This window comes from Pygocentrus nattereri, chromosome 11 (genome assembly GCF_015220715.1).
Source record: "Pygocentrus nattereri isolate fPygNat1 chromosome 11, fPygNat1.pri, whole genome shotgun sequence".
Classification (NCBI taxonomy): Eukaryota; Metazoa; Chordata; class Actinopteri; order Characiformes; family Serrasalmidae; genus Pygocentrus; species Pygocentrus nattereri.
In genome coordinates this window covers 9838672-9855112 of record NC_051221.1, presented here as the reverse complement: position 1 = coordinate 9855112, position 16441 = coordinate 9838672, and the positions used below count along the sequence as shown (strand labels likewise).

The 16441-nt window shown below is 41.3% G+C and overlaps 1 protein-coding gene across 4 annotated transcripts in view; it reads right to left on the bottom strand.

Moving 5' to 3' along the window:
• Positions 1-16441, bottom strand: part of trappc9 (trafficking protein particle complex 9) — a 383326-nt gene that overhangs the window by 310209 nt on the left and 56676 nt on the right. For all 4 annotated transcript variants that reach the window (XM_017715936.2, XM_017715935.2, XM_037542854.1 and 1 more), the window contains one exon: positions 3373-3499. In XM_017715936.2, the coding sequence (XP_017571425.1) occupies positions 3373-3499 (127 nt within the window). The remainder of the gene's footprint in view (positions 1-3372; positions 3500-16441) is intronic.

Here is a 16441-nt window from a genome sequence, read left to right as displayed (position 1 = left end):
TCTAAGACTGAACTTTGGAGGTGTGAAAAATATCCCTGCAGATTGTTTGAGAAACTGAAAGTGAGTCTTCTAAAAAGAATGGAAGTTGGAAGGAAGGTCGGTCGGAAGTGAGCGACGGTGCGGATGATCTTTAGCCCTCTGATCGAACTCTGAAGTGATCAGAGACTCTCCGATATTATCAGAAATGCTTGATATTTACGACTCACGATGTTAACGAGTCCTGCAGCATGAGAAGAACAGAGATTTACTCAACAAGTGATTCAAACAACAGCCAATCAGAGAGCTGAAAGAGCAGAGAAAGAGACATGCATGAACACCAGAACAGGGTGGCTAGGCGTATACCACAGGCAGCTAAGAGCCGACATCATGTTTACGATGTTGGTTCCAGACGTCAGATCACCCCAATTTCAGCTCAGCTGCCAGTTTATAGTTCAATATTTCTCCAGCTCTCACTCTGATATCAGCATTTTATATTCATATTAATCTTAATACAAAGCCATATTAAACAGCTCCTGTAAGTTTAGCTTTGTACGTGTCATGTGATCTGAGGAGATCTGGGAGTTTGAGTTCTTATTTGTAGTCCGAACTTGACGAGACAAACTCGTGTGTGACTGTTTTAGAAATCTGTTAACCTCTTATTCTCCAGGGTATAGTTTAGCTTGTCCATCTGAATTTATGTGACCAAATCAACAGGTAAATTATTCAGTAACTGCATGAAATAAATGCACGTTTTTATTTTATTAATTTATTTATTTTTTGTAAAAGTCCCCTTCAAATGAACAATAACTGTGCTTTTTTTAATGATCTACACGTGTTGCTCTATGCTTACAATTTACTGCTGAAAGTCAAAAATCTCCGATTTTTACAGAGCAGATCACTGAAGAGACCCTGTCTGTTTATAGTTTATAGCCCAGATTTGGGGAAAATGGATCGACTTTCAGTAGAAAAAAAAATTGAGTTCAGCTTCTTTTATTAAAAGGGTTTAAATTGACATCACCGTCTATTTGACTGGAAAGAGGAGTTACAGCCTCACACGACGCCCAGGTTCTGAATGTAGCTTCTGAATTATGAAAGTTATGAAGAACATGACGGAGTGTGTTTTGGAACCACTGGTGGTCTCAAGAAGAAATCATGTAGTGGACACCCAGCCTGAGACTTAACGGCTGTTCTGATTGGAAATAACACAAATGAAGAAAGGGTGGTCTTAGACTAGCACAGTACTTTCCCCTCTTCAAATCTACTTTACATTCGATTCAAAACTTTCAAATTATGCTGATTATTTTAGTAATTTATACAACATTCTTTTTGCACATAACAACTATTCTGAAACTTTCAACAGCCGTGTGATAAAAGTTACAGTGAAGGACATTCAGGACCGTGAGGTCATGGTTGATCTCAGACAGACAGTGTTCTGGCTGAGAAGTCCACGGAACGTAATGTAGAACCTACTGAAACTCAACCATGTGACCAAAGGCTCATATAGAGATTATATTCTATCCCCAGGTGTCCTTGTCCACTGTACTAGCTATATGGTTAACAGTACAGACCTGTGGAGGCCTGATAAGCAAACCTTGCTCTGATTGGCTGCGGTTAACAGATGTTACTGCATATTCCCACTGTAGTTCTGCTAAAAGGTATTTTAACAGTAATTTATTCATTTATTCATTTATTTAGTTCTTCTGGCCTGCTGTCAATCCTTCTCGTAAAGGAAAAGGAAGGAACATTTTGTGTCCTTTACGCACTGTAGAAAATGCACTCTCTGGATCTACTTCATTTTCCACGGATTTAGACTGGAACGTTCCGTACTTACTGCTACTACGGAAGCTCCCCTTTAGTGAATATTTCATGAAGTTTAAAATGGAATGACAACTTCTTAAAGATTAAAACTCCTGAATGGCCACTGCAGTGCTCGGCTGACTCTTTGCCGTCTGACTGCCTACTTTCATGTCTTAATAATTATAGTTGATGAGTTCAACCAGATTTCAATCAGGGTAACAAAAAAATTTAACACATAAAAACCTGTGCAAACTGCATTTATGTGTTCTAGAACTGCGTTGCTGTTTTTTTTTTTGTGTCTCTGTTCTATAACAGTGTTGTGCTTTTGTGCTCTGGAATTGCATACTGCAGAACTGGGCCTCATTTTCATGTTCTAGAACTTTGTGTTTTCTAGAACTGTTTATACTGCTCTACTTTCTGTGTCTTAGACCTCTGTTGATTTAAGTTAAGTGATACTTTTTTAATCCCACAAATGGGGAAATTCCAGCTCGGCATTTAACCCATTCGTGAAGTGAAACACCACATACACACTAATGAACACACACACTAGGGGGCAGTGAGCACACTTGTTCGGAGCGTTGGGCAGCCCTATCCACGGCGCCCGGGGAGCAATTGGGGGTTAGGTGGTGTCTTGCTGAAGGACACCTCAGTCATGTACTGTCGGCCCTGGGGATCAAACCGACGACCTTCTGGTCACAGGGCCAGTTCCCCAACCTCCAGCCTACAGCTGCCCCGTGTTTTTGTGTTCTAAAACGCTCTTTGTGTTTTATTTTTTAGAACTGCACGTGTGTTCTAGAACTATCACATTTTGTGTCTTAGAACACAGCTGCGTTTGAGGGTTCCAAAACCGCATCATTTTTTTATGTTGTAGAAATGTGCTGCATTCAGTGGGAACTTGCACCCAAGTTTTTCACTCACCTGTACTCCTGTACTCTCGTGATGTGACAATAAATCTGATTTGATTTGATGCATCTGTGTTCTAGAACTGCACCATGCTTTTTTTTTTTATTTTCTAGAACCACGTCGTGTTAGTTGTGTTTTAGACTGTGCTGCGTTTCTGAGATGTTTCTCAAACTGCCGTTTCATTGGCTCTACTTTTTTTTTTTAAAGATTTTCTAGAACCAACAAACTGCATTTATGCGTTCTAGAATCACATGACATTTTTGTGATCTAGAACTGTGTTGGTGTTTTTGTGTTGTAGAACTGTGTTATGCGTTTGTGTCCCAGAACTTCATTGTGTTTATTTGTTCTATAACGGTGTTGTGCTTTTGCGCTCTAGAATTGCACTGTGTTTCGTATTGCAGAATTGAGTCTCATTTTCATGTTCTAGAACTTTGTTGTGTTTTCTAGAACTGAACTCAATTTTTTTTTCTAGAAAGGTGTAGCATGTGTGTTCTAGACCCGTGTTCCATCTATTTTCTACAGCTGCTTCAGGGTTTCTATGTTCAAGGACTGTGCTGCATGTGTTTTAGAACTGTACCGTGTTTTCATTTGTTTTCTAGAACTGCATCATATTAGTTGTGTGCTAGACTGTGTTGTGTTTCTGAGACGTTTTTTAAACTGCAGTTTCATTGGTTCTAGATGCATTCTACTCACTTGACAATGGGCAGTTTAGTGAAGGGCACCGGGGGCAGTTTGAGTCCATCTGGAAGAGTGATGATGTTCATTCCTCCAGGACATTTGGATGTGTAGTTCTCCAGACTCTGTGTGACCTCCTTCTTTTCTGTGGAGAGAAGGATGAACAGAAAGAAGAACCCGAGTTAAGAATGGCAGTGGAGATGATGGAGTGCACAGGAAAAACAAACAATGTGTGTTCTCTTCGCTCTCCTTCACTCTGCATTCAAACAGCACCGAAACCTTTTACATGCCCACTGCAGCTGCATTCCACACGGCTTTTACCTACATTATTGTCTAACAATTTGAATGAATATCTGAATAAGAAATCACTCAAATAACACTAAGTAATTCAACAGGAATTTTACAGTAATTTTACTTTTGGTAAAAAAATTATAAAATTTTCACGTCTTATTTTTAAAAGTTCTTACTGTAAGTCAGTGCATTCATTACACTCTGCTGAGGTCTGTGGTTGTTTCTTACTTGGGTGCAAGCAGCACCCCCTGCTGGAGGAACTTTCGACTGCTAGAAGAGAGCTCCAAAGTCAGTGATTTGGAAATCACGCCAAATTGAAAAGTAAAAGGTCCAGTAGATTCATTTACCATTGTTTGAAGTACCACAGCACGGAAAGCAATACAACTGCACATCGATTATATTTCAAGGTGGATTATATTCCATTCTGACAAAAATTCAGCATTCTGTTTTTAAAATGACAATTCTCATGTGCTGTTTTTCAATAAAGACGTCAAGCTACATGAAAACAAGGTAACAGAGGTTTGCTTTCTTTTTGGCATGTATTCCACATGTCACTACGGAAAAGCAACGTCAGGTATGCGTGACATTTTGCATTTTTCATTATAGTGACAGTATTTCAATGTGGCTTGAATTGTCTGGTGCTAATCAGTAATTATGGCCACTTAAGCTGCATTTTAATGGTTGTATACAATGAACAAAAAAGGTAATTCAATCAATAAATTGCAATTACACAAGACAAAGACTTGTCAGACAAAATATGACCTCATGAGCCCTATTTGCAACACGGATGGCTATAACCTTTTTGGCAGAAGGCACTGCCAACATTAAAGCAGGTTCAATACAATGTTTAAGGCATGGCATGACATGACGGTATGACATACTGCATCCTAAATAACATCCCCAAGTCTGTGTGACCTTAATGAAGACCTGAATGAGGTTTGAGTAGGAGGAGAATTTTTGATGATGTATTTTTACAGAGACAGTTTGGGTATCTATCGATGTCTGGTGTCTCATGCCTTGAACATGCCTTGAACCTCCAGTGCTAAACCAAAGAAGCAAAATTTGGAGTCCAAACGTTTCTTGGCTGATCGACTACATCTGAGATCAGTGGAAATTGGGTTAATTCGATCTTTTGATGAGCTATTTCTTAAAGATGAGATAATAATTATGCTGACTTTACACTGTGAAACCTCAGTGCAACTTTGATTGCTTACATGAAACTAAACTGCACTTGAAAATTGCAATTGCACAGTGTCCCGCAACTCACGTGAAACTCAGCCGCAATGGTTGCAAATGGCTCGAGTTTGTGAAGCAAGTTTCATGAAACAATGAAAACGGTGATATCCCGTGATCGTGCTGGACAATGTAATGGATCAGTGGACAAGAAAACAAACCAGAAGCTGCTTCCAACTTTGGGTTTGAATTGCTTTGCGTAACTGTTGAGACCAAACAGACTCCAGGCGTTATAGTGCATGGTTAGCCATTCTCTATGCCAAAACAATGAAGTGCATACAGTTGTAGTTCAGACATCATGAAAAGCAATATGATCCAAAACAACCTCAGCGCAAAAAAATCTGAACCATCAGCATCAAAAATGACGAAAATCTAAAGAAAGTACTAAACAGCTTCATCACCAGGAAGCATCTCCTGCCACGCAAACGAGCAGAACTTGATTTCCATCTGCTATCAAGAGGCCATTGCCCACGGTAGGATTTATTTATTTAAATGAGGCAAATTATCTAAGCGGCTGTAAATCCTGATCTAGACGGGCGTGTTTTAACAATCAGGCCTGTTTCAGGCTCTGTTTGCCCTGCTGAGCGCCACACACGTCTTACCGAAGCCACTATAAACGTGTTTACGACCCAGATAAGTTTGTACCGCCTCTACGGATAAACAAACAGACCTACGTCCGGTAGCAGCTCCAGTTATTACGGCACCAAGCTCTGGAATTCTATACCTGAAAATCTCATAGCAGGTTTAAAATACGCTTTTAATTCTCTTAAACTGAGTGTCTGCCAGCCCACACTTTTCCTCACTCTCCTAAATACTGAACACTAAAGTCACAGCAGATACTGAATAATTCACAGTATATACTGATTAATTCCCACAAGATACTGTTATTAATTCATTCACAATAGATATTGATTCATTCACATTAGACACTGAAAAATTCACAGTAGATACTGAATAATTTGCAGTAGATAGTGGTTAGTTTACAATAGGTATTGAAAAATTTGCGGTACACACAGAATCATTTATGGTAGATACAGAATAATTCATGGTAGATAAAAAATTTACAGTAGATACTGAATAATTCACAATAGATACTGAATAATTCACAATAGATACTGAATAATTCACAGTAGACAGTGAATAATTTACAGTACATACTGAATAATTCACAGTAGACTGAGTAATGTACAGCAGACACTGAATAATTCACAATGGATACTGAATAATTCACAATAGATACTGAATAATTCACAGTAGACAGTGAATAATTTACAGTACATACTGAATAATTCACAGTAGACTGAGTAATGTACAGCAGACACTGAATAATTCAGTAGACAGTGAGTAATTTGCAGTACATACTGAATAATTCACAGTAGACAGTGAGTAATTTACAACAGATACTGAAAAATCTGCAGTAGATACTAAACCATTTATGGTAGATATGGAATAATTCACAGTAGGTACTGAATAATTTACAGTACTTACTGAGTAATTCAGAGTACATACTAAAGAATTCACAGTAGATACTGATTCATTTACAGGAGATACTGAATAATTTAAACAAGATACTAAATAAGTCATAGGTGTTACTGAATATTTCGGAGTAGATCCTCTTCTGTATTTGGCATGTTTTAGGTCTACCGTGTTTATATAAGCTGATTTATCTTTTGTCAGTGTTTAGTCATTTTGTTTATATCAGACATTTTAATCTTCCTGTAAAGCACTTAACCCTTTCAATCACAGGTCACTTTTGCAGACTTTGGTAATTAAAATGACAATTATAGTATTCACACATTTACTGATATTCATCTTTATTATTATTTTATTGCACTATAAGTACCAGTGGGGATTTTTTTTTGTTTTTTTTAAGCAAATCATTTGAAATTCAAAGAAAATCGAAAAAAAGTCCTTCCTTAACCTCCTAACTTCTCTCTTCAGTCTGAACATTAGTGCTCCGGCAGCCTCCCCCTCAGCTGTGATGTGGGAGCTGTAGAGTGGATCAGTGGTTTGAATCATCTCCAAACCCCGTAACAAACACAGCGTTGGAGCTAAATGCACTCCACACACCACTAACAGGATTACAGCTAATTGTTGAATAAACAAGAAAGCTTCGTACAGTATCCCAGTCGAAAGAAAAGCATCTCGATATCTCTCTCAACAGTAGGAGGAGAAGAACGCTACAGCTCCACTTCCACACACGCTCTACTCAACCTTTAAAAACTCAGCTCAATCGATATCTTTTATTTCTGCACGTCCTGGAAAGGCACCGTGACAAGAGTCTACAGAGGCAAGAGGACTGGAGGACGAGGGGAAAGGAGACACCAGCGAAAAGAAACTGAATATAACAGAAAACACCACACAGCACAGCAGACTGAAAGATTTAGTGATGCCTTTAGAGACTGATCCATCGAATAAGACCGAGAGAGAGACTGTAGAAGGTGAGACTGCAGAGGAAGGGGCTGTAGAGAGACTGTAGAGAAACAGGCAGAGACTGTACACTGTTAGTAAAGGTTCTTTGCAAGTACATTTCTCATCCATCAAGGTACACACAATGTACATGTTCCCTCAAAGGTACAGCTTTTCCAGGTGAAAAGTACATACTGTATTTGTCTCTTTTCATAATCTAATGTTTTAAAATAGAGAAAGAGACACATCCTTGAGGGTCCCACCCCAGTGACAAGAGGGGCACTTGCACAGTGTAGAAAGAGACTGTAGACAGAGACTGCAGAGACAGAAATAGTGATAGACAGCAGACAGACATAAAGACTGCAGAGACAGACTGACTGCAGCCAAAGACCAGGGAGAACCAGAGAGAGAGAGCGACAGAGAGACTCTAGGCAGTGTGTGTAGAGAGAGAGACTGTAGAGTTAGAGACTTGTGCAAGACTGTAGGGTTAGAGAGACTAAATAGACCAGATAGTATGAGTCAGACAGAAAGTGAGACTGTAAAGAGAGAAAGACTACAGAGAGATCCTGTAGAGTCAGACTGTAGAGTGAGAGACACTATACAGAAAGATAAGAGAGACTGTAGGCTGTAAAAGACTATAGAGAGAGAGATCCTCTGGAGAGACTGTATGCAGAGAGACTGTATAATGACTGTACAGTGAAAGAGAGTGGAGAGAGAGACTGTATAGCGACAGAGACTAGACAGATAGAGACTGCATAATGACAAGAGTGAAAGATTGTGGCAAAATAGACTGCAGAGACAGAAACTAGAGTGAGAGCATGTAAAGAGAGACTACAGCAATTGTAGAGTGAGATAGAGTGTGGAGACAGAGACTGCAGAGTGAGAGAATATGCAGAAACTGCAGAGTAAGAGAGTATGGAGAGACTGCAGAGTGAGAGAGTGTAGAGAGAGAAACTCTAGAGAGTGTAGAGAGAGAGACTGTACAGTGAGAGAGAATTTGGAAAGACACTGTAGAGTGAGAGTGTGCAGAGACTGTAGAGTGAAAGAGTGTGCAGAGACAGACTGCAGAGTAAGACAGAGTGTGGAGAGAGACTGTACAGTGAGAGAGAATTTGGAAAGACACTGTAGAGTGAGAGAGTGTGCAGAGACTGTAGAGTGAAAGAGTGTGGAGAGAGACTGGAGAGTGAGAGTGTGGAGAGAGACTGTAGAGTGAGAGAGACTGTGGAGAGAGATCAGTAAAAGAGTGTGCAGAGAGAGACTGTAGAATGAGAGAGTGTGCAGAGAGAGACTGTAGAATGAGAGAGTGTGCAGAGAGAGACTGTAGAATGAGAGAGTGTGGAGAGAGACTAGAGACTGAGAGACTTTGGAGTGAGAGAGTTTGAAGAGAGAGGCCCGGAGAGTGAGAATGTAGAGTGAGAGAGACTGTGAAGAGAGACAGGTAAAAGAGAGTGTGCAGAGAGAGACTGTAGAATGAGAGAGTGTGCAGAGAGAGACTGTAGAGTGAAAGAGAGTGTGGAGAGAGACTGTAGAATGAGAGAGTGTGCAGAGAGAGACTGTAGAGTGAAAGAGAGTGTGGAGAGAGACTGTAGAGTGAAAGAGAGTATGCACAGTGAGACACCCCATTTACACCTGGGTCACTTCATGTGTCTTGAGTATCAGGATTATATCTAGTTGAGGCCAAACCAAATATGCAATTGTAAACGCACCCAAGACAGATTCAAACCCAATCACATCACTTCAGGAGCTGGTCAGACACATTTGAGCCATAAGGTATAGCAGCATGAACAAATCCGTCTCTCCAAGACACATTTAATAACCGAAACCCCTCCCAGTGAAACCGGAACTCCTCCCCATGCAGTACATCACTGGGCACATGTGGCTAAAATCTTATCAGGATACAATCCAGACACCAGTCACTTGAAGCGACCAGGTGTATACAGGGTCAAAGAGACTGTACAGAGAGAGACTGCACAGACTATATAATGTAAGAGAAAAAGAGAGAGACTGTAGAATAAGTGATTGTAGAGAGAGAAAGCAAGAGAGAGAGAGAGAGTGTGTGTGTGTGTGTGTGCATGCATGTGTGCATGTTTTATGATAGCAGATGATGTTTGAAGAAGATGAAAATGTTTTATGATTATTTTCCGCTCAGGTTTGCAGAGGGAGGTGTGTAAACGATGGTGCTGAAAGTTCCATTCTTCAGCTAACGGCTCTTTATTGGCCTCTTTATTGGTCAGCAGGAAAAACCCTCTTTGATAACTGCTTTCATTACACAGGGCCTTATCATTCACACCGTTTCAGCCGGAGAGGAAAAACAAACCAAAGCACAGAGCGAGCAACGACGGGGTCATATTATCCGTGATGCACTCACAGAGTGGGGCTTGAAAAACAAGCGCATATACGAATTTAATTCCTTTTTTTGAAAAAAATGACACCGGGAGCTTTTGTAAAACAGTACTTCACAAAGACCGTCTCTCCCACAAGAAGCTGGAACATCCTCTTGTTCTGAATATGGATGCACACACTTGTACATGCTTTTTTTAAGCATATTCTTCCTCCACACTGAAAACAATGAATGCAAAAAGAGCACAATATCTGCTACAGCTTCACACTGGTACGCGCAGATAGTGGGGGACTCAATCAGAAGAAAGATAAATGTTCCTCCGATAAAGAACATCTCGCTTCGTTGCGGAAGTTTCGCGTTACCCGAAGATCATGCTGCATTCTGGCATTAACGTTCTTAAAGTCAGAGCCAAACATCTGCACTTCGATGACTCACTGCAATCTTTTTCCTCTTCTACTGATTAGGTATTACACAGCGGAAACATTACGACCGAATACTTACACCCCCTAATCACTCCTCACTACATCAAACCCGCTGCCGCAAAGAAACATTACAACCTACTTACCAGCGCTTCAGTCATTAAAGTACTTTCGTGATGGGCAAAGTTTGCCAGATATATGTAACGTTTCCAGAGGACATCTATAATATTCACAATCAATTTGCATGGAATAAAAGATCTCTGTTTAAACTGCAGAGATCAATTTACATTTTAACTGCATAATGTTTTACACGCCCAAAAGACCATAGACACCTGCTCATCCTGCGCTTCTTCTGAAATGAAAAGCATTAATAGAGAGTTTGCTTCATCGTTTGCTGCAGTAACAGCTGCTACTTTTCTGGGAAAGCCTTACACTAGGTGTTGGACCATTGCTGTGAAGATCTGACTGCATTCAGCCAGCCACAAGAGTATTAAAGAGGTCAGGTACTGATGTCGGCCGATTAGCTCTGAATCACAAATGCCATTCCAACCTAACCCAGAGGTACACTACATGTCCAAAAGTATATGCATCACATTCAAATACCGTAGGCATTAATGTGGACATCCATTCCACTCTTCATGTAACATTACCTTCACTAGAAGTAAGGGGGCTGAGCCCAAACCCTCAACAATAGCGCCAGCCCATTATCCCTTCTCCACCAAACTGTACTGCTGGCATTCCAGTAGGTAGCACCCTCCTGGCATGTTTGGGAAGGCTCTCTGAGCATTTATGAGGTCAGGCACTGATACTGGATGAGAAGGCCAGGCTCATAATCAACATTTCAGGCAAGTCCAAGTAAGGTGTTCAGTGGGGTTGAGGTCAGGACTGTGCTGGCCACCGGAGTTCCATCCATCCATTTTCTAAACCGCTTCTCCCTCAGGGTTGCGGGGGGGGTTGGAGCCTATCCCAGCAGTCAACGGGCGGAAGAACAGGTCGCCAGTCCATCGCAGGGCAGACAGACAGGATATCCCACAAGATATATTTTTATATGCTAAGTGCTTTTGCACTTGGCAGCCTCAGTCTCTGAATTTGCGTGGTCTAGCACTTGGTGGATGAATTGTTGTTGTTCTTAGAGATTTCCATTTCACAATAAAGGCACTTGCAGTTGACTGAGGCATTTTATAAACTAACTTGTGGGCTGTATTTTAGCCACCTGTTAGGAATGGACGTGGCTGTCGTTGGTTGAGTGATTAGAGAAGGCACACTTGATACCGACTGGTCAGGTGTAGAATATGCATGGTGCTTCTCTCATTGCGTTCAGCACAAATGCTGATGGGTTTTAAACTTTAATGTGCGGGAAAAAATGTTGGTCTCAATGTTGTATTCTTTCTTTTCATTTCATTTGCCTTAAGTTGCTTTAAATTATTTGCTAAGTTCTGGCATATATGGTCCGAATTGAAGGCTGAGCTCTAAAAGTCAGTATTCAGCACAGGAAGACAGTCCCTTTAATCAAGACGCAACATGGACAGAGCGCCGTCTGCTGTTTGCATTAAAACGTAGATTAAGAGAGACCATTGCATGCTGCATAATCTGCTGGGTCGACCTTCTATTCAGCTATACTTCAAACTATCTCAATGATCCAAATTTGTAACTGACCCACTTCTGCAAAAGAGATTACAAAATTGGATATTTGGATGATGATCCTAATTGTGATTCAGTCTTTGCAAAATGTCTTGCTATTAAATTATTACACTAAATAAAACCCAGGCAATGTACATAATTCTTTAATTAATAATTCACTGTGTTTTAAAAAAAGGCCCTAAAAAAGGAAGTACTAAGAGAAACAAATGGTTCTTTTTTTAAGAAAGGAAAAAAAAACGTGTTTGGTGACCGAATCTTTCCACGTTTGGTGAATTTCGGTCTGATCATGCAGTGGGGAGACGGTTCTTCTCTTATCAGTGCAGTTAAACTTTTTCTGTGATCAGCAGAGGAATGTTGAAACGCTGAAGGACAAACCCACTGGCCTGCGGTGTCCACACACAGTGTGGTGTTACTCCAGCAACAGGAAAGCATTTCATTTAGAAACAGTGGCAACGAGCTGCAATCACAGTCAGCATTACTGCTGCATCTACACGGCGTACGCGCAATTTCTGATTCCAAGAAAACAATGCAGCTCTTTTAAAATGATGCTCAGCTAAATTGCCATGAAGGAATAATCAGTCGATTTGTATGCAATGATCACGATTTCTCTGGCATGTTTTTAAAGCAGTATTTCTTTATGAGAAATGAGACATTTACAGAGAAACACAATGTCCTGGAAGATTCTCTAAACAATTTAACAAACACAGTAGGGAAGAGAGAGAGAGAGAGAGAGAGGGGGAGAGAGAGAGAGAGAGAGACAGAGAGAGAGAGAGAGAGAGAGAGAGAGAGAGAGAGAGAGAGAGAGAGAGAGAGAGAGAGTGAGAGTGAGAGTGAGAGTGAGAGTGAGAGAGAGAGAGAGAGAGAGAGAGAGAGAGAGAGAGAGAGAGAGAGAGAGAGAGAGAGAGAGTGAGAGTGAGAGAGAGAGAGAGAGAGAGAGAGACAGACAGAGAGAGAGAGAGAGAGAGAGAGAGAGAGAGAGAGAGAGAGAGAGAGAGAGAGAGAGAGAGAGAGAGTGTTTTATGACAGCAAATGCTGTTTGTAAAAGATGAAAATGTAGAGGAGAGAGACCAGGAGAGAGAGAGGGAGAGCACAGCTACACTAGATGGGACGAGCATCCAACAGAAGCATGCAGAATTCTGCAGAATGATCCTGAGAGTCCAAAGGAGAATACCAACCAATGCATGAAGGGCAGAATTTAATTAATTAATTAATTTAAAAACGATTTCTGGATGTATCTGAAGACGAGTCCCAGAGAAACGTTGCAGTTTAAGGCACTACAGACCCAAGAACTGAACCCTGAGAAGAGCTCACTCAGTCAGCTGGTTCTGAGGCTTACTAACCCACTAACAGCTCCTAACACTCAGTAGCCTTGCTCCAGCCCTGCTTCACCCATACCCTCACTCCACTTATCCTCACCATCCATTCCCTCACTCCACTTACCCTAACCCTCCATACCCTCACTCCACTTATCCTCACCATCCATTCCCTCACTCCACTTACCCTCACCCTCCATACCCTCACTCCACTTATCCTCACCATCCATTCCCTCACTCCACTTATCCTCACCCTCCATACCCTCACTCCACTTACCCTCACCCTCCATACCCTCACTCCACTTACCCTCACCCTCCATACCCTCACTCCACTTACCCTCACCCTCCATACCCCCACTCCATTTACCCTCACCCTCCATTCCCCCACTCCACTTATCCTCACCCTCCATACCCCCCACTCCACTTACCCTCACCCTCCATATGCCCACTCCACTTACCCTCACCCCCCATATGCCCACTCCATTGACCCCCAACTGTCATGAGTTTACTAATTTGTGTGGTTAGAATTATAAACAGTGATAAAAATAATAAGAATAATAATAATAAGAAGAATACTCTAATATTGTGAAAGAGCAGAGAATCTGCCAGCAGTGTCACAGTAACACTGTAGAGATGAGATGCATTTCCTCACTGAGTGTGATAAATATAATACTACTGTACACTACTGTAACGCACTACTGTCAGGATGCACAAGCAGGAGTTTAAACAAACTCCAACTAGTCCAAAACGTCCCCGCAGCCAGGGTCCTCACTAAAACTAGAAAATTTGAGCATATTAGTCCAGTGCTATCATCACTTCATTGGCTACCTATTAAATTCCGTATTTATTACAAAATACTTTTATTGACTTATAAAGCCCTACATGGTCTTGCTCCTGAGCACTTGCAAGACCTTATTTCATATTATGAGCCATCACGACCACTCAGATCCCAGAGCGCTGGCTTATTAATAGTCCCCAGAATTCAGAAGGTTTCAGCTGGGGGAAGAGCTTTTTCTTATAAAGCCCCCAAACTCTGGAATGATCTTCCAGAAACTGTTCGGGACTCAGACACAGTCTCAATCTTTAAGACTAGGCTGAAAACTCACTTGTTCAGTTTAGCTTTTGGTAGCTAATGACCCCCTTAGATAAAGGCAGCAGATCCAGGGGTCCATGGACACAGGGAATTATAGTACACTGAGACGCTGGTGCTGTCGTCCCGCTGCTCGCACGCGGTCACTCAGGTTTGTGGACGGTGGCGCGGAGGGATGCCGAACTGTTTCAGAGTGCTGCTGTGTCTGTGTCCTTCTGGTTCTCTCCTTTTAGTTAAGCTGTCATAGTCAGATCTGCCGGAGTCGTTAGCCACAGTCTGGAAATGTTTACATCCCCTGTTTATGTACAAATGGATAGAATAAAACTCCCTGCTTTCTTTCCGAGTATACAATCACCCATATGTCCGGCTGGACACTGAAGGATGACTGACTGCTGAGCCCTCCTGTTACCCACTTCAGACCAGCTGCCCACGCCCCAGCTGCCACCACCTGCCTTGGACGAGCTGCCCACCCGCTGATGTTCTCATAGACTCCTAGTTATTCCTAATACCAATATTACTGCTATTAATATTAGTAATATAATCACTTGTAGGTAGTTTGATTTGATTTGATTTGATAATACAGTACGGGAAATTTAATACATTTGAGAAGATTCACCCCCAATTTAGCTGCCGCAGTGATAACGAGAAGCTGAACATCCTGCTAGGAGAGAGGACAGAGAGCAGCGCCTTAGCAGCACAGTATATATCTGCCTGCCACAATCTGAGGGACACACACCATTACTTTTACTGTTTTTCCTCTTATGTGATTCTTTCATAATTATTTTTACCTCAAATGAAACAGAGTTCTTATCCTCTGTTCTAAATGTACATTTTTCTTGTTCTTCTTTTTGACAATGCTTTGGCAATACTGTAACTGAATATGGTCATGCCAATAAAGCTTACTGAATTGAAGAGAGAGCTAAGAGACAGACAGAGAGAGCGCTAAGAGACAGAGACAGACCGAGAGACAGCACGAGCTAAGAGACAGACAGAGAGACAACACTAAGAGACAGAGAGAGAGCTAAGATACAGAGATATAAGAGATAGAGAGAGCTAAGACAGAGACAGACAGAGAGAGAGAGAAAGCTAAGAGAGAGACAGAGAGAGAGAGAGAGAAAAAAAAGAAAAACGTGAGAAAAAAGAAGTGAGAAAGACAGAGACAGATTACAGTTATGTACAGTATATATTTAAATAGAGAGAGAGAGAGAGACAGACAGACAGGTAGATTACAAGTTTGTACAGTATATATTTAAATAGAGAGAGAGAGAGAGACAGACAGACAGGTAGATTACAAGTTTGTGCAGTATATATTTAAATAGAGAAAGCGTGAGAGAGAGACAGGTAGATAGGTAGATTTCCGGTATGTGCAGTATATATTTAAATAGAGAGAGTGAGAGAGACAGACAGGTAGATTCCAGGTATGTACAGTATATATTTAGAGAGAGAGAGAGAGTGAGAGAGACAGACAGATGGATTACAGGCATGTGCAGTATATATTTAAATAGAGAGAGTGAGTGAGACAGACAGGCAGATTCCAGGTATGTACAGTATATATTTAGAGAGAGAGTGAGAGAGACAGACAGATGGATTACAGGCATGTGCAGTATATATTTAAATAAAGAGAGTGAGTGAGACAGACAGGTAGATTCCAGGTATGTACAGTATATATTTAGAGAGAGAGAGAGAGAGAGAGAGAGAGAGAGAGAGAGAGAGAGAGAGAGAGAGAGAGTGTGAGAGAGACAGACAGATGGATTACAGGCATTTGCAGTATATATTTAAATAGAGAGAGTGAGAGAGACAGACAGATGGATTCCAGGTATGTACAGTATATATTTAGAGAGAGAGAGAGAGTGAGAGAGACAGACAGATGGATTACAGGCATGTGCAGTATATATTTAAATAGAGAGAGTGAGAGAGACAGACAGGTAGATTCCAGGTATGTACAGTATATATTTAGAGAGAGAGAGTGAGAGAGACAGACAGATGGATTACAGGCATGTGCAGTATATATTTAAATAGAGTGAGAGAGAGAGACAGACAGATGGATTCCAGGTATGTACAGTATATATTTAGAGAGAGAGAGAGAGTGAGAGAGACAGACAGGTAGATTACAGTATATATTTATATATGGAGTGTACACAGTACAGGAGCGGTGCTGGAGGAGCTGCTCTCTGTCAGTACAGATGAAGTGTATGTCTGATGTGAAGAGGAGCTGACAGAGCGCGAGTACAGACGATTGTCAGAGCGAATTATCAATAATTTAGAGCTGAGCTGCAGGCAGAGAGGAGGAAACAGGCCGTAGTCAACAACTACAGAAATACACACATCACACAGCAACACCTGACACACA